This window comes from Cuculus canorus, chromosome 1 (assembly GCF_017976375.1).
Source record: "Cuculus canorus isolate bCucCan1 chromosome 1, bCucCan1.pri, whole genome shotgun sequence".
Classification (NCBI taxonomy): domain Eukaryota; kingdom Metazoa; phylum Chordata; class Aves; order Cuculiformes; family Cuculidae; genus Cuculus; species Cuculus canorus.
In genome coordinates this window covers 136,753,485-136,776,409 of record NC_071401.1, presented here as the reverse complement: position 1 = coordinate 136,776,409, position 22,925 = coordinate 136,753,485, and the positions used below count along the sequence as shown (strand labels likewise).

The 22,925-nt window shown below is 38.8% G+C and overlaps 1 protein-coding gene across 6 annotated transcripts in view; it reads left to right on the top strand.

Moving 5' to 3' along the window:
• The window catches only part of ST8SIA1 (ST8 alpha-N-acetyl-neuraminide alpha-2,8-sialyltransferase 1), a 192,302-nt gene that overhangs the window by 58,077 nt on the left and 111,300 nt on the right, over positions 1 to 22,925 (top strand). For all 6 annotated transcript variants that reach the window (XR_008450442.1, XR_008450440.1, XR_008450438.1 and 3 more), the window contains exons 3-4: positions 9,756 to 9,865; positions 15,866 to 15,958. Coding sequence is in view for 2 of the 6 variants with exons in the window: in XM_054070208.1 (XP_053926183.1) it covers positions 9,756 to 9,865; positions 15,866 to 15,958 (203 nt within the window). In the remaining 4 variants the exon portion in view is untranslated. The remainder of the gene's footprint in view (positions 1 to 9,755; positions 9,866 to 15,865; positions 15,959 to 22,925) is intronic.

The window sequence follows — 22,925 nt, the reverse complement described above, 5'->3', positions numbered from 1 at the left end:
AACTTTTGTTGTCTGCCTCCCTGATCTTCTAAACTTTTGTTTTCTTAACCTTGAGACAGGACATTACATGGCACTGAACTTTCCTCTAATTGCTTCCTTCTAATTGCTTGTTTGGTAAACATTCCTCTTCTAACCATTTGGTAGTCACTAATTATATGTAAATGCTATTATGCTACTAACCACCATTTTGTACTGTTCAGCAAGGTCTTTTAACCTTGGCTCTACTTTCCTACAGAAGAACTTAAAGAAAGATAGTACTCTAAATGAAGACCTATACTCTTGCTTTACAAGTAGTCCTTAAAATTCTTTCTGTTATTTTCTTTATATATTACTATTTGCTTTTCAACTCTAGTGGGTCAACTTTTTTCTTGTATTGTTGGTTACATGAACAAACTCAAATAACCTCTTGGTTTGTGGATGAAGGGCAGGTTAAAGATGTATGATACAGACTGATGCAGCCTCTTGATCTGGCCCAGATAAAATGGCTCTATGGAGCTGGGTACAGGTACTGATTCCTCAGACTATTTCTTATTTCTTAGTGTATTTTATGTATTTTTTTATATTTATATAATTTATATTTATGTGTTTGAGTGTCAGAGGAGGACAACAAAGCTGATGAAGGGTCTAGAACACAAGTCTTGTGTGGAGTGGCTGAGGGAACAGGGGTTGTGGTGGAGTTGGCAGTGTTAGGTTAAGGGTTGGACTTGATGATCTTAAAGGTCTTTTCCAGCCTAACCAGTTCTATGATTCTATGATTCTGTTTGGTTTGACTGTTTGCTGTGGGAGGGGAAAAAAGTTATTGCTCACTTTTTTGGGTTCATGTCGTTGTTTCACCCAATTCAGTAGTGCATTTAAATGAACCCACCATGTCTGTGAGATGATATTACACCTTGTATTTTTTTTTTCTTCAGGTTTCTGAGAAGCCCAATATCATAAGAATTTTTCATCCAGTCTTTACCCATAAACTATTCTACGTACGCTGAAACACCGGAGCCCCTAAAATGTTTTCTAGCTAATCTTTACCTATTTTGGTTCCCTTTGCTGTTTATCTATATTTCACTAATTTGAATCAGAGGAAATTGTTTGGGTTTTTTTTACTGAAAGAAAGATTGGAATGTAAATCTGCATCTGTATTGTAAAACGTGGAATTCTCAAAGTCTAAAATTTGTCTTAGAATAGTTAGATATTTCCTTCTTGTATATAAGATGAAGCGAAGCTTTCTTAAGAGCTTAATAGAGAAGAAAAAATATCTGTGAGTATTAAAGAAAGTCAACAGTGCTTCCCTGCTGCCAGAAACCAATCTCTGTGTTTATACTCTACTCAAACTCTAATTGCAAATTTCCTAGAGAGATCAATCCTGCTAGTTGTCTTTGATGTCTTTTTAACTAGTGATTCTCAATAGAAGTCATTGATTCATTTGAACTATTAGGGGTCTTGGAAAGGCAAGAGACATATTTTGATTAGTGGATCTTTTCCTTGTAGAAGCTCATTGTTTAATATTCTAGCTAAATGGAAGTGTATTGCTTTTAAGACAGCCTAAAAAATAAAAGCTAAAACTTTAAACTTTGGGATCTATCACATGATAACTAAATCCATATTTTAGTGCCTGTATAAGTCACATAATTTCCTTTGCTGTGGTTCCTTATTCATATTGTTGGCATTAGAGGGCCCTTGGAGATTTAGAGAGCCATTCCTTTGTTTAAGTGTAATTGTCTTTTATACAAGTAGATTTGGAAGCCCTATATATATTTTTATGAGCTGAAATTAACTTTATTTATTGCATATGCTATGTGCTGCTAGTAAGATTTTAGAGAACTTTTTGTTTCTATATGTAGATGATCTTTTCAGTAAATCAGCTGCATGCCTGCAGATTGGTCTTCTGACACCTTCTTCAGAGTCCTCCTGCATGTTGTCTTTCCTACTCCTACCCACAATCAATTCAGGCTATTGTTGCATTTCACAATTCTTTGTATTCTGCTCATGTGAATGTAGAGGCATTCATCCTACATCAGTTCTGCAGTGTTAGGATTAATCTTGAAATGCTTAGGAACTGTGTGTTTGATTGTGGATTGGCCCTGGCAACAACCTCACACATAAACGAAACTACGTTGAGAAATCCTTTGTAAAGCTAGGAAAATAAGTGAGTGATACCCCTTACTGAACAAGAGTTGGTATTGCAAACTTACCAAATATTTTCCTATCTTTGCTGATGGTATGTTGTCCCATGCTCTCGCAAGAGAATAATTCAACATGAGAGTGCTTTGATTACTTATTCCTACATTAGGCATACATAAGCAGATAAGCTGCACTTTTCCCTGTTCTGTTTTGATTGCAGCTTGATGCTGTTCTTCCTGAAATCACTGAGCAAGAAAGTACAGTCAGAGTTGGAGGACATGGTCCTTGAGCAATCATATTATTTGTTTTCTGTCTGCATTTCTCTGACTAGAATGTAATAGTTATTTGCTTTAACAAAAACTTTCATGTATGGAAGTTAAAATATGCACCTATATACAGGAACGTTCTCAGCTAGAAAATTGTGCACTGCAAAGCAGGAGATTAATTAAAAAGTTTATACTGCATTTTCCCAGGCCTGCAGAATAAGTCATTACACTCTCATAAAATAGTAACTAGTCTTGTTGTTTAATAGGCATGCATGACATTAAAAAAGTAGTTTTTTCCCCTGAAGTGATGATCTGTGCTTACCCTTGTTTCCATGAAAAATCTACTAAAAAAATATTTCAATGCCCTTTCTTGACTTAGGCTTAGGGCTTTGTATCATTGTGACCCTGGTGTATACAATTTGATATACTTAGCTTTTTCTCTTCTACTCAGACTTTGAGCAGGTTAAGAAAGGAACAGGGAAAAAGTGGAGCGTGGCCAAACTCTTCAAAACCAGCATCTGTAATTTAGGCCTACAAGCCCAGAAGAGTTGCTGCTAGGCACACAGTGTAGTGCAGTGTTTAATAACTGCTGGAATACCTAACGTGCCTGAATGTCTTCTGCCATTGAGTGCCATTGAACTGGAAGGTGAATTGCTGCCCGAAGTGTAAATGCCGTATAGTGCAAACATAAAAGTTGGATCCTGTTAAAATCTAAGAGAGACGGTGTTGTGCACCTACCTCTGGATGTGTTGGCAAAGCAGAGCAGGGCTGAGAATCCCACAAAATGGATGGGGATTTCTTCTAAGCTCGCTGTGGCATCTGGTGATGTCAGTTGTTCAAGTAGAAGGAAGGATTTGCTAAGTGTTTCTGTGGCTGTTGGCACAGTTCAGTGATTTGACCCGTGAGTCAAAATTTATACTTATTATCACTTATATTATAAGTATTTTTTATAATAAGTATAAATTATACTTATTATAAAAAAAAAAAACGAACCAAAAATCAAGTGAGTTATTCAAGTGAGTTATTCAAGTTATTCACCCTCAGCAAGTTTGCAGATGACACTAAGCTGGGAGGAAGTGTGGATCTGCTGGAGGGTAGGGAGGCTCTGCAAAGGGATCTGAACAGGCTGGACTGCTGGGCTGAGACCAATGGGATGAGGTTCAACAAGGCCAAATGCCGGGTCCTGCACTTGGGGCATAACAACCCTATGCAGTAATACAGACTGGGGGAAGAGTGGCTGGAGAGCTGCCTAGAGGAGAAGGACCTGGGGGTGTTGGTTGACAGCTGACTGAACATGAGCCAGCAGTGTGCCCAGCTGGCCAAGAAGGCCAATGGCATCTTGGCTTGTATCAGAAACGGTGTGACCAGCAGGTCCAGGGAGGTTATTCTTCCTCTGTACTCGGCACTGGTGAGACCGCACCTTGAGTACTGTGTTCAGTTCTGGGCCCCTCACCACAAGAAGGATGTTGAGGCTCTGGAGCGTGTCCAGAGAAGAGCAACGAAGCTGGTGAGGGGACTGGAGAACAAGTCTTATGAGGAACGGCTGAGAGAGCTGGGGTTGTTTAGCCTGGAGAAGAGGAGGCTGAGGGAAGACCTTATTGCTCTCTACAACTACCTGAAAGGAGGTTGTGGAGAGGAGGGAGCTGGCCTCTTCTCCCAAGTGACTGAGGACAGGACAAGGGGGAATGGCCTCAAGCTCCGCCAGGGGAGGTTCAGGCTGGATATCAGAAAAAGAGAGGTGGTCGAGTCACCTTCCCTGGAGGTGTTTAAAGAATGGGTTGATGAAGTGCTTAGGGACATGGGTTAAGGGAGTGTTGGGAATGGTTGGACTCGATGATCCAGTGGGTCCTTTCCAACCTGGTGATTCTATGATTCTATGATTCTAAGTGTATGAGAAGGTGTTAAGGTAAGCCAACACAGAGAAATATTTATGAATTCTGGTCAAGCTGTTTTTCAAGGAATTTATACATTATTTTTCCATTTTGTATAGTTCACATGGGAATGAGTTGCTCCATGGAACATCTAAATGCAGCTATTTGAAAGCAAACTCAATCTTTCTTAAGGCCTCCCAATTCAGGAAATGTTAGAAGCTGTAACACCTTACAGTTAGAAGCTGTAACAGAAGCTGTAACAAGAGACACACTCCCCACCCCAGTTGGCTGAGTCCCCTTTTCTAATTAATCATGAAACAATATTGCATTTTTATCATTTTTAATCCAAAATTTGAGCTCTTAGTACATTGCAGGCCTTAAAGTTTGCATCCAGATATCTTCCAGAACTTTGGAATTTCCACCCATTAATGTCTCTTTGTCTTATAAGTAATGTAAAATAGAAGTATTCCTTATACATTCCTAGAGCATTCATTGTTTAAAATACTGTTTATAATATACCATGAATAGTCTGTTTTCTGGACTAAAACAGTACACTCTCCAAATGTGAATTTGTTTCATAATCCCTACACTCTGCTCTCCTGGCTGTATGAAGGCCAATTCCATTGAACTAAATGCCACAGCATCAATTTGAAATGTTATTTTAATTCACGGCAAGTCACTTGCAGTGACTTCATGCTGGGTGGAAAGCTATTAGAGAGTACACTGTTTTGAAGCTCCTACTTAAAGTACAGCTTGAACTACAAGTGACTGCCAGCTAGTTACTGGTACTCTGTGTTTTTTTGTGAATACGCAGTTATGTTGCAAAACACTCTCTCTCTTGTGCGTGGTTGTTCTGCGGTTAATAACCCAGGTATCCTCTTTGATATGAGGGTTTCCTACAGCCACAGAGCAATGCGTTCAGTCCCCTAAATATTCTTCTGCAGTCTTGTGTCCCTGTATAAATATTTCATGAGATATCAATCTCATGAAAAATAATACTGCCTGAAATACCTGTCTATGTAGAGCACAAAGTTTACATGAGCTTGAATGTTTAATTCCACTTGAATCCTTTATAAAGACACTGCTGTCATGACTGAGACATGCCTGTATGGTACTACTGAGAAGCTTGGTCCATCTGGACCACTCCTCTTTTGTGTAAGCAGTGAGATTTAGATTTCAGGATTTGTTAGATGGCAGTGCCTCTGTGGAGCAAGGAAACTATACAAAAAAATAAAGAAGGTAGCTGGAGGTTCATTTTAAGATTTCTCTCTTATCTGCTGGAGCAGTTTGTTGGAAAGGAGCAAGTGAAATGCAGGGAACTACAACCGCCCTCCACATTCCCCTATAGTGAATGCGTCATCCCTGACACTGATGTTTTTTTTGGAGCTGGTTGCCATCAAGTTGTCATGTCTTGACAGCTCTGTAGGAGGAACAAAAGGCCCATCAGACCGAAGATGATTTGTAAACAACGAAGAAGAAGCATTTCCCACCCTGCCTTGGCCATGTCTGACAGTGTAAAAAGCAGCACCAGGTTACCTGTGGCTGACACCCAGAGAATTAGCTACTTCCTTATGCAAAGTTGCAAGAAAATCTTTTATGAAGAGCTTATTTGGCTTCTCATTAACTCTTGGGGTTTTGCTGTCTTCTCCTCAGGAAAACCAGTAGAAAAGCACTTTTCTTGTCAGGATGCTGCTTTCTCAAAAGGGATAGTAAAATCACAGCATCTCTTGCAAATTCAAAACACTTATTTAAAATCCCATCTTATTCTAATCTATATTCTCTGTTTTCAATGTTTTTGACATCTTCAGCATTAAATCAGAGGCTGAATACTGTAATTTTTCCTGTTTTCCAAGTAAGAACTTCATTGCTGATTAAAGTTTTTGGCAGGGAGTGGGCAAGAATTACTGCATTAACAACCTAACAATGAAATCAAAGTGAATTAGAGCAGCATTATCTAAAATAAATTATATTTTGTTAGTGCTGTGTAATGCTCTTTTAGCTGATGACAATGATTTATTTCTACTTAGATGAATGATGAAACTAATCAGTGAATTGCTGGATAGATGCTTTGTTAAATTAGTCCCCCTATTCAATTTGGAATCTTTAGTCTATTACTTTGTGTGCTTATTTGCCATTGAATTCACAGGGGGATGTGCAGGTTCTTCTTAAATTTACATTAATATGAACTAGAACATCTTCTTTGATTATTAGTGGGGTTTCATTGTATTAAATCAGGGAAAATGAGACAATGGGATCTTACTGTCTTTTGTTTTGTTTGGAGATGCCTTTTAAAAACCACCATACAAAATGGTTTCAGAAATTATTTTAAACTTATTTTAAAGGGAATTCATCTTGCTTACTTCTTATGCAATGTGTTTTCAGTTAACAGTATCTGCAAATCCCATAATAATGATTGCTCAAAAATGGAAGTGAGTTGGTCATTTATTTATACATTTTCTCTATTACAGTAGATGAACTGATGCTGTGCTATTTTTTCTAGTCCACCCACAGGACTCTGGCTGTTCATTAAAATTTTATGAATGAAGAAAATAACAAATGTGTTGACAATGAAAAGAACAGAATTTCAGGAAGCAAATATTAATGGAAATTCTTTTGTTACAACTTTACATTCCAAACCCAGCGGTTTTAGACTAGCTTACAATTCTAAGGAGAAAAACAACTGAGCTTTTTGTGAGCATTTGGCATAAATGACAGCTGGGTCTCCACACTGTGGGAACTTAAATGCTGTTAACTATGAACTTACAATTTGCCTAGCAAAGAGTGACATTGTGGGAGGTAAAGAAGGAAAGCATGAGATGGTTTTTATAAGTTCTGTGAAACGTGTTTTGCCAGTAATAGAAACCTAGAAGCAAACTTATATTTCCTATACAGTATTATCTCCAAATAGCATGAGCACCTTAAAAAGATAACACTTTTGGCTGATATCTTTTGGCTAAGCCATAGCTCTTCATTAAGCTCAAAGCAGCTGAAATCCCACCAAGCAGCAGGGACACTTAATCCTTAAGCTTTTACAACCTTCTCCCGCCCCGCTCCATTATAGTATTGGAACTAGGTTTTTTGCATCACGTCTATAGAAAGTTTGTAAGTATGGTCTTCTGGAAAATGCATCCATTCAACACTAAGTTAAATAGTGGCACTTAGACTCTGTCCGATGTCTGTGCCATGTCCTGGATTTTCACTACTTTGCTTGGATGCAAAAGCTTCTGTGGGCTCGTAAGGACATGACGGCTCTTCACAGAGAGCTGTGTTCAGCTTGGTTTTCCTCCAATGTTCGTGAAGTGAGTGGATTTCTTTGCAGGTTAGGTGGGTTAGGTGGAGGGACAACCGTCATGTTTGATTTTACCTGCCCCTTTTAATTTCCTTTGTCTTCCTTAAATCACCCTGTCAGCCTTGATCTTGTTCTTTTGTTTCTTGGACTCTCTGAAGGACAAGAGTTTCAAAGCTTCACTTGCTTTTGGAAACAAAAGTAGTGTGAAAATGACAACTGATATTATTGTCTTCAAGCATAACTAGATTATAAGACTCTCTTGAAGGGCAGCAGGTCATCTCAGGCAATATCAAAGGCTCTTGGCAAATCAAAGACTTCTGAAGCATTTAACAACTCCTAAATGTTTATTTTGGGGATCTAAAGATACTCAACATGTACTAAAGCCAAAGAATTTATGTGGCAGTGCATCCACAACTGTTAAAAGCAAGAGTTAATGGCTGATGCCTTGTCTGTGATTTGTCACAGCCTTTTCCTTTGTGTAACTAGGTATCCTGGAATGAGCTTTGGTATATCTTGAATAGGAAAGACACTGTTATTTACTAAACATCTTTTCTACATTTTCTCTGATTTTTCTCCCTCATTTACTGAGTGTGTGAGCTCACATTTGATCAGGGTCACTTCAGACATGTGATGTCCTTTCAATTTCAAGATATACTCCTAGTTCAAGAACTGTGTAAATTAAAAAATGTTCTTACGAAGGCAGATGGAGAACAGGAATGCAGATGTGTACTTAGTATTGTTCTGCCATGCTGTCACTGGGTTTCTAATGGTGGCTGGACGTCAAGAAACTAAAATTTACTTTTCGGCTTTAGCATAACATAATCTAGAGTTAGCATAAACAAAATGCTTTAATGTTGCTTCTTTTTTTTTCATTAGAAAGCAGGTTGTGGCTTTATATTAGCTGAATGAAATCTTGGTTGCTGGGTATAGAAGATAAAACAAATAAATTTAAGGAAGAAAAGAAGTAAGACTGTAGAAGCAAGTCCTAAAAATTACAGAGTTTTTACTATAATGCTGGTTTCTTTTCTGGACCATGTACACTGTCACATTGCCTGGTGAATACATGATGCAATGTGAGATGTTGCTCTGTACATGTAAGAGAGGACAACTGCTGCCACCATTCTATCTTGTTGTCCTGGAGAGGAGACTTGTTCTATGATGCAGCATTCTGTCGCCATGGCATTTGCATTCTTGGAGGCCCATGCAGCAACTTCTGTCTCTGCTGCAAAGTCCGGTTTTGGCAGGTTTGATAAATAAAAAATCCCAGCACTATTCTTTTGCATGAGGTGAATATTAACTCTTGTAGTGTAGAGAAATTCTATTCTGTAGCTAAATCACACTGCTTTAAATTCACATCTTTTCACCACCATTTTTTTTAATATATGCTGGGCTGTACTAACTCACTGTGTGCTGGTTAATGACTGTTCCAACCTCACTAAAAGTGAATAGCTTGGGGCTGACAGGAAGATACCCAATCTGTAGTTTTGAGGTCCTCTGGAATGAAGAAGGCTATACAGATCTAATTTATTACTGGTTTTGATGCATAAGATAGCATGGCAATTTGACCTTGCGCTTTAATGTCCTGCTAAGCTGCTACAAGAGCTCCTTAGTTAAAATGTTCGCTTTCTAATTTTAATTTATGCTGTGCCTGGGCAGCTGAGTGTTTAAGGAGCTGCTGTCAAGCTCTAAATATCTTTGCCTAAGGCTTTGGAGTGACCTATCCCAGCAACACAACCACGGAGGAAGCCAGGGTGACACCTGATTCCCAGTGCACTTCTGTCATCACCTCATGCCCTGTTCCTTCATTCCTTTCTCCCCAGAGCTGTCTTTTGTATGGATTTTTTTTTTCATGTTGTCCTATTTCCTCTGTGTCCTTGCAGCTTGGCCAGAAGGCTCATTCTGACCTGACTGCATCTGCCTGGCTTCGTCAGTGTCTGCATTAGGACTACAGGCAGTTTTGGTTTTGCAGGGATACTATCTTCTGTATCATGTTTGTTACATCCTCATTTGGGGAGTGGGGATAAGAACTGTCCTATGCCTACTTACCAGCTGATTTTTGTACTTTTTTTTTTCTTTTTTTTCTCCCTAGCTTCTAATTCTCCCTTTTCTTTCATCACTTTGAGCCCTGCCAGCTCCCCGGATTCTACAGGAGAGTCTGCTACAAAGATGCATGTGTTCTCCTCTGTAAAACCACTCCTTGTTTTGTGTTGCTAGGCTACTCCCTTCCAGCTGCCACTGAAGAAATGCTCCGTGGTGGGAAATGGTGGGATCCTGAAAAAGAGCGGCTGCGGCAAACAGATAGATCAAGCAGATTTTGTCATGCGGTAAGACAGAAACCTCAATGACACATTGTCCCCCTTTCGCCCTGCTAAGTCTCAGACTTTTCAAAGTTATTCAGTTGTGATTAATCGATTATAATTTGCCATGTTTCCCCCTACTCACCCCCTTGCAGGATGCTTTACACAAGTGAACTGTTTAAAAGTGTGAGGAGAGGCACTAAAGAGAGTTTGACTGGCTTCTGCAAATGGGTGTGTAGCGTGGGGTAATCTGCAGATGGTTGTGTTAAGGTTGTGCCAGATTGTGCAGCATCACAGAAAGGGACCAAAGAGCTGTTTTTCTTTTTAATTATATAGTCCTTGGCAGAATCTCATCCTACAATGTGCTATGTCCTTTGCGACTCTAAATGCTGTTATATGCAACCCATTGAACTCAAGATGAATAGGTGCTGACCTATGGGGCAAGACTGAAGAAATTGGAACAAGCTAAAATATTCCTGTGGTTTTCTTCCTTCAAGACTCATTTCTGGCTGACTGAGAAAAGACCACATCTCTTTTCTTGATGCATTTTTTTTGGGGGGGGGGGGTTCCTCACACTTTCTTTCACTCCAGCCTTCCTGAAGTTATAAGAACTTGTCAGGAGGGTTGTTGAACCAGCTTCTGCTTTTGCAATTGAATTTGGCACTTTCTAGGTCTGCATTCCTTAAGGAAGAAAGACAGAAATGAGTTCCTCCTTGCTAAATATGAACAAGAAAAGCATTGTAGGAGAGAAACTGGAGGAATGCTCCCAAAGAGATGAGAAATGGAATTTCTTTGGGTTCTAAGATGGATGCATAATGAGCACACACTTTAGCAAGGCTCCTTATTAGATGCTGAAGGTTTGTATAAAGCCATACAAATTTGGTGCAAACCAAACAGTATTCTTGTAATTTCTGGTTTGCATCTCAAAGACCAAAAATGCTTTCAGTGTTAAAGCAAAGAAATACAATGAACTAAAAGGGAAAGGAAACATATACTTAGGGCATTGACAGAACAGAAGTTGTAAGGCACAGGGGGAGAGAGACCATATGCTGATTGCCATTACTGCAAAACTCCTTAGGTGTTCCACAGACTAAATATAAGACACTGCAGGGTATATACCATGGTAATATTATCTAGATGCAATGGGAAATTGAAATACTGTTGGAGCAATCAGTTACAAAAACAACAGAAACTTTTTTTAAAAAAAACAGCAGTTGTTGTGGCTTGATCAGAAAAATCCTTTTCTCTCCAGGGAGGCTAAAGCAGCCATTATCTGTATGGAACTTATTTTGAATTGGAAATAAGCAATAGGGAAAATCATGCAAAAATCCCAGTACCTGCCTACAGGCTCTATTGTATTTGTGATCTGCAGTCCTATTTATGGAAAATGTTTCAGTTCTTTTGGGTTACAATCCAATACACCACTGGGAGAAAATATTTTTATAGCAGGTGGAAGACAGGATTTAGTTGATCTTTTCTGAATATAATTTCTGTAATCTGAGAGCTGAGAGAGAAAGAGCACAATAGTGACTTGCATAACATCTTTCATTTTTGTAGAGAAATTTGTGTGATATCGTTAAAGATTTTCTGCAGTGTGAAATGTCAAGCCAGGTTTTGCCCTTGTTCTTTTCTTCCATTCACATGGGGTTTGTTTTCACTTGAATAGATCTCCATAACCTCTGTCATATGACTACAGCCATATTCTTTGATATATTGTAATCGCTAAGGTTAATTAATGAGTTTAAACTCATCTCATTGCTGAGCACCTTCTACAAACACAATTGTACCAACATGGAGATTAAAATAACAGCAGTTTTCAGCCCTTAAGGCACGCTGCATCTGGAATGAAAAAGTTTCATGACATACGGTCTACATGTCTAGATAGTACAATTATAGTAGGCTGTTCTTCTGTTACCTGGCTGGTTTTCAAGTTTTTAATCTTTATTTCTAAGAAAAAAAAAAAATATTTGCTCTTTCCCTTCTCGCTGATGTTTGTTTTAAGAGAGAGCTATTGGGTACTAAAGCCTAAGCAATGTTTTTGTCTGTGTTTTGACAGAAGAGGCACACATTATTGGCATTAGATTTTGAAGAAATATTTCTACAGCTCACAGTTCTCCCTTTCTGGCAACTACTTTCCATGGCTCTGCTGTGTGGTTTTGTACAACTTCGCTCAATAAATTAGCAGGGAATTGCAGGGAGTTCTCCAAGCTGCTTGCTGGTGAATTCATTCCAAAACTAGAAGTAACTTGTCGCTATTTAAAGTTGACTGGTTGTTATCCTGGTTTGGGAAGGCCAACCTGTTATCTTTTAATCATGCTGTGCCATGCCATCTAGCCATAGCAGCCCAAGTGGAGCTGGGGAGGTCAAATATGGTGGCAGTTAGGCATTTGTAGCCAAATCCAGAGAAACATGACTTTCAGCTGCCTTATGCAGTTATTGTCAGGACATTGGCCGAAGTGCCACAAAGGAAAGAAAAAGAATGTTTGCAATTACATATTAAATTCATGTTGGTCCCTAGTGTTTCATATATGTGCATATATAGCGTTCTAGAATAGCTAGATAGCAACACAGTGTCTAACAAATGCATATGCATCAGCCAAGTTGACTGTAATCTCTGTACCTGCTGGACACGGATTTCTGTCTCAGCCAAACCCAGAAGAGGTATTTCTGCTCAGTGAAGATGAAGGATCTCTCTCGTTCTACCCTTGCAGCTGTTTCTACCTATTGAGTTGGAAAATCTCAGATGTGAAAAAGGCACACATGAATTGCTCTTTTCCCCACATAAAGGCTGAGTCTAAGTCACACTGGTCTTCTACGTAGAAGACTGATATGTTTCACTCTTCCAGATAGGCTCCTGTCAAAAATTCTGTCCTGAAACACTGTCCTGGTTCTTCCTGCACATTTGCATACAAACTCCTCAGTATCAGGACAAAGACTAAGATAATTAAGAAGATCTTTCTTAAGGTGAATCTTGTTTCTTGCTGTGTTCCTCACCTGCACATCACTCAGCAGTCTGATGACCTGTTCAAGAAAATAACCTGAAAGGCCAAGAGGTTTCTGTCAACCAATTTCTCACTGAGTTTTCAGTGGGTGCTCAGACCATTTCTTAATATTTCAACAGAACAAGCTGGGAATGAGACTTAATGATGAAAGGAGTTAGATTTGTTTAAATAATACATCTGGGATTGGCTTGTGAAAGAAATTTTATTATTGAGATGTCGAGATGATAAAGAAAATGGAGACATCTTGGTCCTTCATAGCTTTTAAATAGACTTCAAGCAAAAATGGCTTTGTAAAAGCTTGCCCTATGAGTTTGTGTTTATTCAAGTCAGAGAATATTAAACTGTAATCTGCCAGAGACCATTTATACCTTCTTTCTGCTCTGGGTCAAATCACATATATATGTATGGCTTCATAAATATTTTTTTGACCTACCATTTGACTGCCACCAAGAGGCTATAACCTCTCCAAATAGTGTTAATCTGATTAATTTGTATCCTATCCAATGCAGGTGCAGGAAGCAATCTATTACCGCATTATTTTTTTTTTTAATTTTTTATTTGTATTTTATGTAAACCTTTCTTGGGTTTTAAGGTTTTATAATTCCTTATGTCTGGGAATTAAACTTCCCTTATGCTTCTAGTCTTTTTTTTTTTTTCTTTTCTGCTCAATGATTGCATTTTCTGAAACCTTTTATTTTGATTCCTCTCTTCTAGCATCTTTTTAGGTTGTCTAGCTTTTATTAAATTATGGTAGACCAAACTAGAATCTGTTTTCTATCTGGGATCTCAATATATTGTTGCTCATCTTAACAGATGTAGTCATGAAAAGAAAACATTCCTGGAAAATCTATTTTTATTGCTGAATGTGGTTGAATCTGTGTATGTTCCATATAGGTGGGACTTTGCTGTCCTTCTCCTTGTAATTTTTTTGATGATGTGAATTTAAGAATATGGTTTTGGAAGCTGATATTTGTATGCAAATACATGCAGGTCTAGCACTGCTGTGTTTTTTTCTTAGGGAATGTGGAATATTCTATGTTGACAAAAATTTCAGGTAGTATATAGTGTGCACACTACTGCCCTCTCTGGGCACTGACATTGCACAAAACCATAACACGTGGGGCTTCAGCAGGTAATTTGTGCAGTGTTGTTTTCTCCACTCTGCTGTTGCAAGTACCTGGATCCCTTTTCAAAACACTGCAGAGGTCAATGAAAATGGTAACTCGGACAGCGACTGCTGTGGAAGAAAGGGCTTTCCTTGTGATGAGACTGATTTTCTAAGCATGGTGAAAGTGTATGGCAGAACTACTGCAGCAGTTTCTGCAGTAGCCCCTGGAAAGTGCTATAAAAACTGAACTATAGCTCACTTCCCTAGCTGCCACCTCTCACTAGTGTAGGATGTGGGCCTCTGAATTACTAAGATAAAATAAATATTAAGACTTGGATAAGCAAGTAATTGTTGGTGTACTCAGGGTTTCTCAACTGACATGATTTGTCTGGAGGATAAATGCAGAAGTGGACTGCTGCAGGGAGTTTAACGGAGAAGACTGAGAAAAATGATGTAGCTCTTCACAGGCATAAGATGTGCAGCAGAGGAGCATACCTGTCTCCCTGGTACTGAAAGAAGAAGTCATGCACGTGAAACGATGTCTGTTTGCACTGCTGCCTGCCCTCTTCCAGTGCTGGGGTCTCATTGTCCATGGGGGTGGCTGTCTCTAGAGCTTAAAGCAACCAGAGGCTGTTTGACCCTCTTCTTTAGGGTCAGCATTTCCTCAGCACGTACTTTTGCTGGGAGCAAGAAGATACAGGAGCTGGTGCCCGAGCATGCTTCTTGCCTTCCCTTACCATGTGCACTCTGGTCTCTGTGCTCTGCTTTTCCAGCATTCTGCACAAACCCAATGAAACCAGCACATGCAGATGGAGATGTCTTGATTTGGTGGTTGAACTTGAAAACCGGAGGGCAAATTTGGTTTTTGAAAACCAAATGAAACTATTTTTCTGAAAAAAAAAAAAAAAAAAATCCCAGTTCTACTTTTCTCTGAGAATCTTGGTTTCATTTTTGCCTTTCAGATGTTAAAAATATTGTTTGTATCTTTGATTTTAAAAATTAGACAAATTTGAAATTAAAACAATGTTTTGACAATTTTTGATGTGATTTCTATGTATTGAGTAGATTTATTCTGACTGTAATTTTTGGAGCAGTGCATAGGCTTGGATACTGTTTGAATGTATTTTCATCTTTACCTGCTACACGTGGCTCCTTCTCTTAGGTCTTTAATATGGAACTTTTAGGACTATTTGTTGCTTGGAAGTTTCTCTCTCTCCTTCTGTTTTTTGGAGTCTTCACTCTCTGCTTTCCAAAGTAAATTTGCTCAATTACTCTATTACCTTTTCACTTTGCCCACCAGAACAAGGCTGTGAAAGGAACGAAAAAGCACATATTTAAATAGACACTTAACATTTTTGTCTGTGTTTTCTTGGTAAATTTTTTGTGCTGAAGATACCTTTCAGTGTAATATTAAAAATGAGATTTCCCATTATTGGGAAGACATGTAATACTTCTAATGCCACAGAGTGATAACTGGAGCCTGATACTGGTAAACAAGATGGAACAGTGAAAACCAGAATTTTAGAAGGGTTTGGAAAAGAAAATCTTTGCTTTAGATAATGGCTTCTTCCATAGCCTTTCAGCGTGTCAGAAATGCCAAGTCTATTTCTTTGTGCATGGTGGTTACGTAAGCTCATCTCTGCAAAAGATTTTATTTCTACTTTCCCCACAATCTGGTACAAAAACATTCTATTGTGTTTATAGTTGTGGCACAATAGGGAACATTTGTAGCTTGGTGTAGGATTACCACAAAGCTCTTACATTTTCTGACAGCTTGCCTTTAAAAAAAAAAAATCAACAAAAAATGAAAAACAAACCCGAAGCCACCACCTGTGAACTTACAGACTTAAAAGACTGACTTTGAAGCCTGTCAATTCTGAATTTCATTTAAAATCTTGACTGTCTTTCTGTGCACAGGTGCAACCTTCCTCCTCTATCCAGTGAATACAGCAAGGACGTTGGATCGAAAACCCAGCTGGTGACAGCAAATCCCAGTATAATTCAGAAAAGGTAGAGAGCATATTTTTCCTTCTCTGGCTGGGGGAAGCAAAAAGAAAAATGCTCCATCTGTGTTATAGATATTAGTGCAATAGTGTTACGTTCTTAATGGTGTTTTGGTCCAGAAAAAAGATCTGCAAAAGATGAAATAGGCTATGGCTTGGTATTAGGTGAAATAATTCACGACTAAACCTCTGATCCTTTCACTGCAAGCAGAGAAACTAAAGTAGGCTACCTTTTATGGAGTTATTTCTTCTGCCACACTCCCCTCAGATCTTCCAGCTCCCTCTCATGTGTCAGAGGTGCTTTGTCTGTTCCCAAGGCAGGCACATACTGATAGGTAGCCTAAACTACTCTGCGGGTCAGATTAGCTGGCTGCTGCTTCCCACAGTTAATGAAGATGCTAATTTGAGTTTCTCTTTGCTTCACTACTGATAAATGAGTCCTTACTGTCTTTGCATTATTTGTTTGATATTGACTTACAAGTACAAAAGTGATTACGATGGAACTGATTGGCAGGTTGTGATCATACAAGCCTTGCTTTCCTAGGAAACTCAGACAAGTTTTTGTTGTTTATTAGAATTGGTTGAAATTTTCCAAATGTCAGTGGATGATGAGAAAGGGTAAGGGAGAGGGGGGACAGGGAAGTCTATGCTGTCTCACAGATTTTGCCTTCCTGAATTTTAATAGCTATGTTATTTGTTTATCACCCAGAATGAGGTAGGTTGTTCTCAGGGAGAGCAAGATCTGGTAGTAACCTGCCATGTTCACTGAAATACAGATAGAAAAGGCATAAACCAAGGGGACGAACAGGAAATGATTAGGCGTAAAGAAATGTATAATGCTGGTACTGGGAGGTGAAGGATTATGGAAAGAAGAAGCAAAGTAGGGAAATACAATGAGTAATAGGAAGCCAGATATTTTAGAAAGAAGGAAGGCACAGATTTGGAAATGGATGTTTGATTGTTTTTAAATGTAATATTTTTCCTCTATCAGGAATAGAAGGGTTCTTTAGTTTTATGTGTGGAAAAGATGACAGTCTTTGACAGAGTAGAGAAGAGAGGGAGAGCGAGAAGGAAATGGAGTAGTAATCAGTTTCAAGAGCTATTTGAGGCAGAGAGCATCTGAATAGGAGAAGGCACAGAAATGCTTGTGGGATGAGATCGAAGCAAATCAAGCAGAATTAGCAGAGGATGGCACCAGGTGCCAGGCTAGAAGAGGGAGCTTCTCAGGGCAGTGGGCCTGAAGGTGGGGAATCTGAAAGTCTTGTGGGACATAGATGGCTAATGAGGTTGATTTAAGTAGTGGAATGAAATGGCCAGAATGTCCCATCAAGGAAAGAAGATCATTTTTTGCCATGGCATTTTGGATAAAATGAAGAATGAATCTTACAAAGGATTTTACAGTTGTCAAGGCAGAGGATTATTAAACTCATGGATATTTATTTTACACCCTCCCCTCAATGAGGGCGTAGAGTAGAGAGCTCACTGTACTTAATAGTTTTGAACAGAAGAGGAAAATGAATAAGAGTTTTAGTGATACTACAGGGAGGCTGTGGAGTTACACTAGAAAGACTGCGAAGTTATGCAGCAAGGAGGAAAGGAAGGAGTGAGCAGATGGTTGAAGAAGCAGATGAGCAGAGATGCTACTTTGTGAGGCAGGGATGTCACAAGGAATGGAGGGGGAGGGAATTGGGAAAAGACAAAGGGAGGAAGGCATAGACAGGAAACAGAAAACAAGATTGTGTTGAATGACAATTTTCGAAGTAAGTGGACAATAACAGTAAAGCAAGTCCTTTAATGAGAAAGTAGTGTGGGCTGTATATGCACGTGTATTGGTTAGGAGGAGATATACAACCAATAACTGAGAATGACACAGAACAAATTCATAGCGCTGAAAATTGACAGAAACCTCCTCTAAGGCTTGGAGCTCTTGAGAGATCTGACAATTTGCTTCCTCTGCCCAGTCAGGAAAAGGGTTTTTGTTTTTTTTTAAATAATATTTTACTGATGTTTTCTGTGTGCTATCCAAACTCACTATTTTACCTCCTGTGTGTTAAGTTAGAGTTGGAAAAAAAGAGGAAAGCCTGGAAGTGAAAATAAAAATAAAGACTACTATGCTGACAACAAATAATCCATTTCTATGTAAGGAAGCTTTTTAAGGAATTAAGAGTGATTATAAGTCCAGGTTTTCATGAAATTCAAGGACATCCAGATTGGTGACTGATATGTATCTGTTTCTAAGCTGCAAGCTAACTAGGTTCACATAATGGTATTATACATTATCATTCTTGCCCTCTCCTCATGTCCTTACTTTAAGTAGGTTGATATTGATGAGGCTTGACTTCTCAATTATCTATCAAGTATGTTATGGTAGATTCAGTGAGTTGATCCTGCAACACCATTCATGGCTTCTAAAAGATTGATCCTTACCAGATAATTTATGATGAGGCATGCTGGATAGTGCAAAGTCTTCATACCGTGGTTGTGGAGGCAATTTTCTGTGCTGTTTTAAAATCAGAATGATTACCTTTAGAAAAGTAGATTGTTTGCAGTAAATATTGCAGAGTGTTATCTACTGTTTCCCCCTAGACTTAGAGCCTTAAGAGGGAAGAGTCAGGATTTTACTCTGGGAGTACTTTAACCTTAGAGATACCTTCTAAACAGTGCCTTCTGCAAAACTCTGAGTTAGCAAATAATAATGAAAGAATTAAAGATCAAGTTCCTGGTTTTCAGCAGGAACTGTGACTGTACAGGCAGAACAGTTTTCACTTGTAAAATAACGTGCTCAGTTTCCATTTGGGTTTTTAAAATTTTGAGGAATTTCCTACCCTAACTTTGTTTCATATAATACAGGAGTACTGACAACGGAGGTGTTATAATAGGAATTTGCCCAGCTGACTAAGAGGGCTTGTGATGACTGCCCTAGTTTCTTTTTTTGTCTAAAACATTTCACAGGCATATCCCTTAAATTAATATTGGAACTCACAGTTCTTCAAGCCTGTGTAAAACTTCTTTTTCCACTTTGCAGTCAGACCTTACCTCTCTGTCAGAATCTGGTTTGAGGTTGCAGTTGAGGTTGAAATGTCTTGTAAAGCTACTCCTAGGGCTACTGGAGTAAGTTCTCCTACTCTCTACCCTCTAATACTATTGAGAGACTGCATAAAAGTTGGTGTCTTTGATGTTTCCGATTTATTTCCCTGCCATCATAGTCAGCTTGGCCTTATCTGTAGGGAACAACTTTGTAGGCAGAAGAGTATTCTATATTTGTCCGGGGTTTTATTTTCTTTCCATGAGTAGCTGCTATAAATCCCTGCTAGGAAAAAGGCAAAGCAGCAGCAAGACCTTTGATGTGCCTACAGCTGTTCTTAGGCTCTGGGAAAAATCAACAAGGTAATGTTATTTACAGTGATTGTCTCTGTAGTCTGAGCACAGGTCTACAGCTGTGGAAAGGGACTAGTCAGTTGACTGCGTGTGAACATAAAAGTGCTTAAATAGGTATTGATGATTTTTTGACCTATGGCATAAGATCTTTGACTAAGAAATGTGAAGAGTTGCTATTTAGGATGTGGATATTATGTGTTTCTGAAGCTGCTGGCTCTGGGCTATTTAAGAGAGGCAAATTCTAGCAATTTCTTACAGTCTTCAACAGCTCTTGCAAATGTCATATAATAATACTCTTACCTTTTTTCTAAACTTATAATTAAATCTGCAAACAAATGCTGTTTGTGGCAATATTCCTTTCTAGTCATGATGTCTGCTTAGCCTGTCTAACCTGTGCTTACATATATCGTTATTAATGTGGATGTAATAGTCTAAATAGATGGTTTCCCAGCATTCAGTAAATTTCATGTCTACTGATGTTTGTTGGTGATTATTTTATCCATGAGTGCTCGAATGTTTCTGACCTGTGTAGAAATAATCTCATTAGAAAATGACATGATGACTATGGTGGCATTCTTTACTCGTCATAATTCAGCATTGTTATAACTGACTAAAGCCCTTGAGTTATGTAACACACACATTCCAACACTGTCTTTGAGACATAATCCAATAATTGGTTGGATTTTGTGAGGATTTTATGCCTTCTCCTTACAGGGTACTGTATTTTTTTGAGCACTGATGGTGCTGGAAGACGTTGCACTTAGGGGAGAGGAGGCAGCTGTGCAGCTGCTCTGAGAGCTGCTGCTGCTATTGGCTTGAGGAGCGGAAGGTGGAGGGGGACTTAGGGTCACTACTCTCGCAACCCCTGCTGTGTGGTGACTAATTAGGTCTGCTCCTTTCCCTGGAGAAACCCCTCCCTGCCTCCTTCTGGCTTCTGAAGGGAGAGCTTAAACTATTCTGCTACCTCGAGCCTTCCATGCTGGAAAGCACATCAGTCTGTGGCAGGGGCAGAGCGTGGACTGGTGCTGCTGGTCTAGCAGGAGAGGAGGGCCCTTCTGCTGAAGGCAAGAGCCAAGGTGCTCTTCTCCAACTCCATCTCTCCTCTCTGGCTGCTTTGGTGCTGTGCGGGTCCCTGAGAGCGGGAGCTTTGTGTGTGCAGAAGCTGTAGATCCGGGCTTTGTGGCAGAACGGTGACACCGATTTGATAGCTTCTCCTCTCCTCGCATAAATCCACTTGGATGAGGAACAGGTCATTCCTCAATGTGTTTAGGGTTTTGGAGGTTATGGTAATTAGATGCTTTACAAAAATTTCTGTGAAATACCTCTGCTGTTAGAGACAGAGTGAGAGTGTAGGCGATCTGGTATTTCTGCTACTGCAGCATTTCTACTAGAGTGTGCCTTGTTGCTTTGAATACAGAAATAAGTGTAAGGTTTAGTTAAGGTGGTGTCAATCTGCATTCTTTTAAATATGGATATTTTTATTGAAATCTTTATAGTGGAGTCTCTCAACAGTTGTATAATATTGCCAATGAAAATAGTCTGACTGAAACTTGGATAACCAAATTTAGGATCAGCTGTTACAATTTGCAGCTCACAGTACAAACTCCCATCACTAAATGTGAACATTTTTTTTTCAGTAAAATAATTCACTTTTTTTGAGCTCTGTGATGTTTGACAAGTTTTTGCTGCATCCAGTTTCGTGCACTAAAGCAAGATGAAGGAATGAGACTAAAGGCTAACAAATGCAATGATTCTGTCTGTGAGGTTTGAAATGTCAGTTAAATATCGCTGTTGTTTATTGGGTTCCTATGAAATTTGAGTGGGATTAAATTTGCTTTCCAGTTCTCCCTGCATCTTAGAGCCAACCAATAATCTTTCCTGGATTCAGTCCTGAAGATGTCTTTGGATCAAATTGACTTAATCTGTTAAGGATAGAAAAGATGGAAATGAGACATTTATTTAATTTGTTAAAAGTTTCTTTCACCATTGGTTAAACTAATGTACAATATTAGGCCTGTTGCTGACACTCATGAAAATGTTACGTGAGAACTACTTTTGACTATGTCTCCACTAAGAACTATATATTCCATTCCTCAGTAATTTTAATTTAGTAATTGCAAAATATCAGAAAAACAATGAAAAAACCCCACTTACAAAGTAAGTTGTTGAAGGAAACCCCTTTTTCTTCATCTTATCTTTTCTTTAGGAGTCAGATTATGAGAATATCTTTCCTTGTAAAATAATTTAATCACCGTATTTTAAATATTTTAATAGAGGTTCTTTTATTCCTGTTATCTTAATATATCTCAGGTTATTTCATTGAGAAGTAATCCAAAATGATAAGAATCACTTTTTAAATTCACTTTGCAAAACTGGTCTTTGATAATCTTCTGCAAGAGTCTGTGAACATCTATGCCAACAGCAAGGGGATACAACCCTGGAAAGCATTTCTCTAGAGGCACTATAAAAAACCCTTCTGCATATGGAGGTTGCATGGAGCCTCATTTGTTGGTAATCAAGGAAGTGAAAATGCAGTGATGGAGTGGACTTGCTGGTGTTACCACCAGGCCAAAGGCAGAGCAAGGAAAAAAAGTCCAGAATCTCTGGCTGGCTGTTTAGATTTGTTATCTGATGAATGTAAATATGTTGAATTGTAACAAAGCCAACAAAGCTGTGCTGCAATTAGGACAGTTTGATGTTATTGCAGCCATACTTTAGCCCATTTAAATCAATGTTTTTTATCCTCCTATCCAACCTCTCTCCTTAATTTCTAATGTGGACAGGATTATGATCTATTTTAAAGTAAGAAAAGTATACAGAATACTTTTGAAAAATGGTTATCCATTTTGTATCTTCCTGTGCTTTTTACAGATGAGGTTTTTCCTTTAAAAAGTTGCAGAGTTTGGCTGCAAAATCATACTTCTCAGTGGCCTAGAAATCCTGATCTATGTAGGGAGACTTACAACAGTCTTTTGCCGAAGACTTTCCTAAATAATGTAATTCATTTGAATTAAACCCAGCTCCCATTTAAAAGACAGCTTTTGAAGTCATAGCAATATATCAGTCACACTGAAAAGTATGTATCTTCCTACTACAGATGTAGAGCCAATACCAACTAAAGCAGCACTGCAAGCTTTGAGAATGAGCAAATGTAGAATCCTCCACATTGGGAGGAAAATGTGAAAAATTGGAGAAGTTATCGGCTAAGTGGTATTTATGCCAAAAAGAAGAATGTGGTGTTAGGTTAATGACTGGGCGCGAATAGGCAATGTTCTACTATTTAGATAACAGCAAATGCTGTGTTGGTCTATCTAAATAAGTGTAACATGAAGAGTTATATTTAAGCTTAACTATAGCTTCAGCTGGGTTTCTGTACTTGGTTTTGGCACCATGTGTTCAACAAAGTTGCACATCACAAACGTGGACTGTCAACTGCAAAGTGCAGCGCAAAGCAGAAAGAGAGAACTCTGTGAAACCTAAGCCCTGAGAAAACGACTGTTGGATCCACGGGTGTCTCAAATGTACCGGTGGCTTCAAAGAGAAATGCCAGATGCTGTCGATGAGATGGGAAACCATGGGCTGAAATTTTGTGTTAG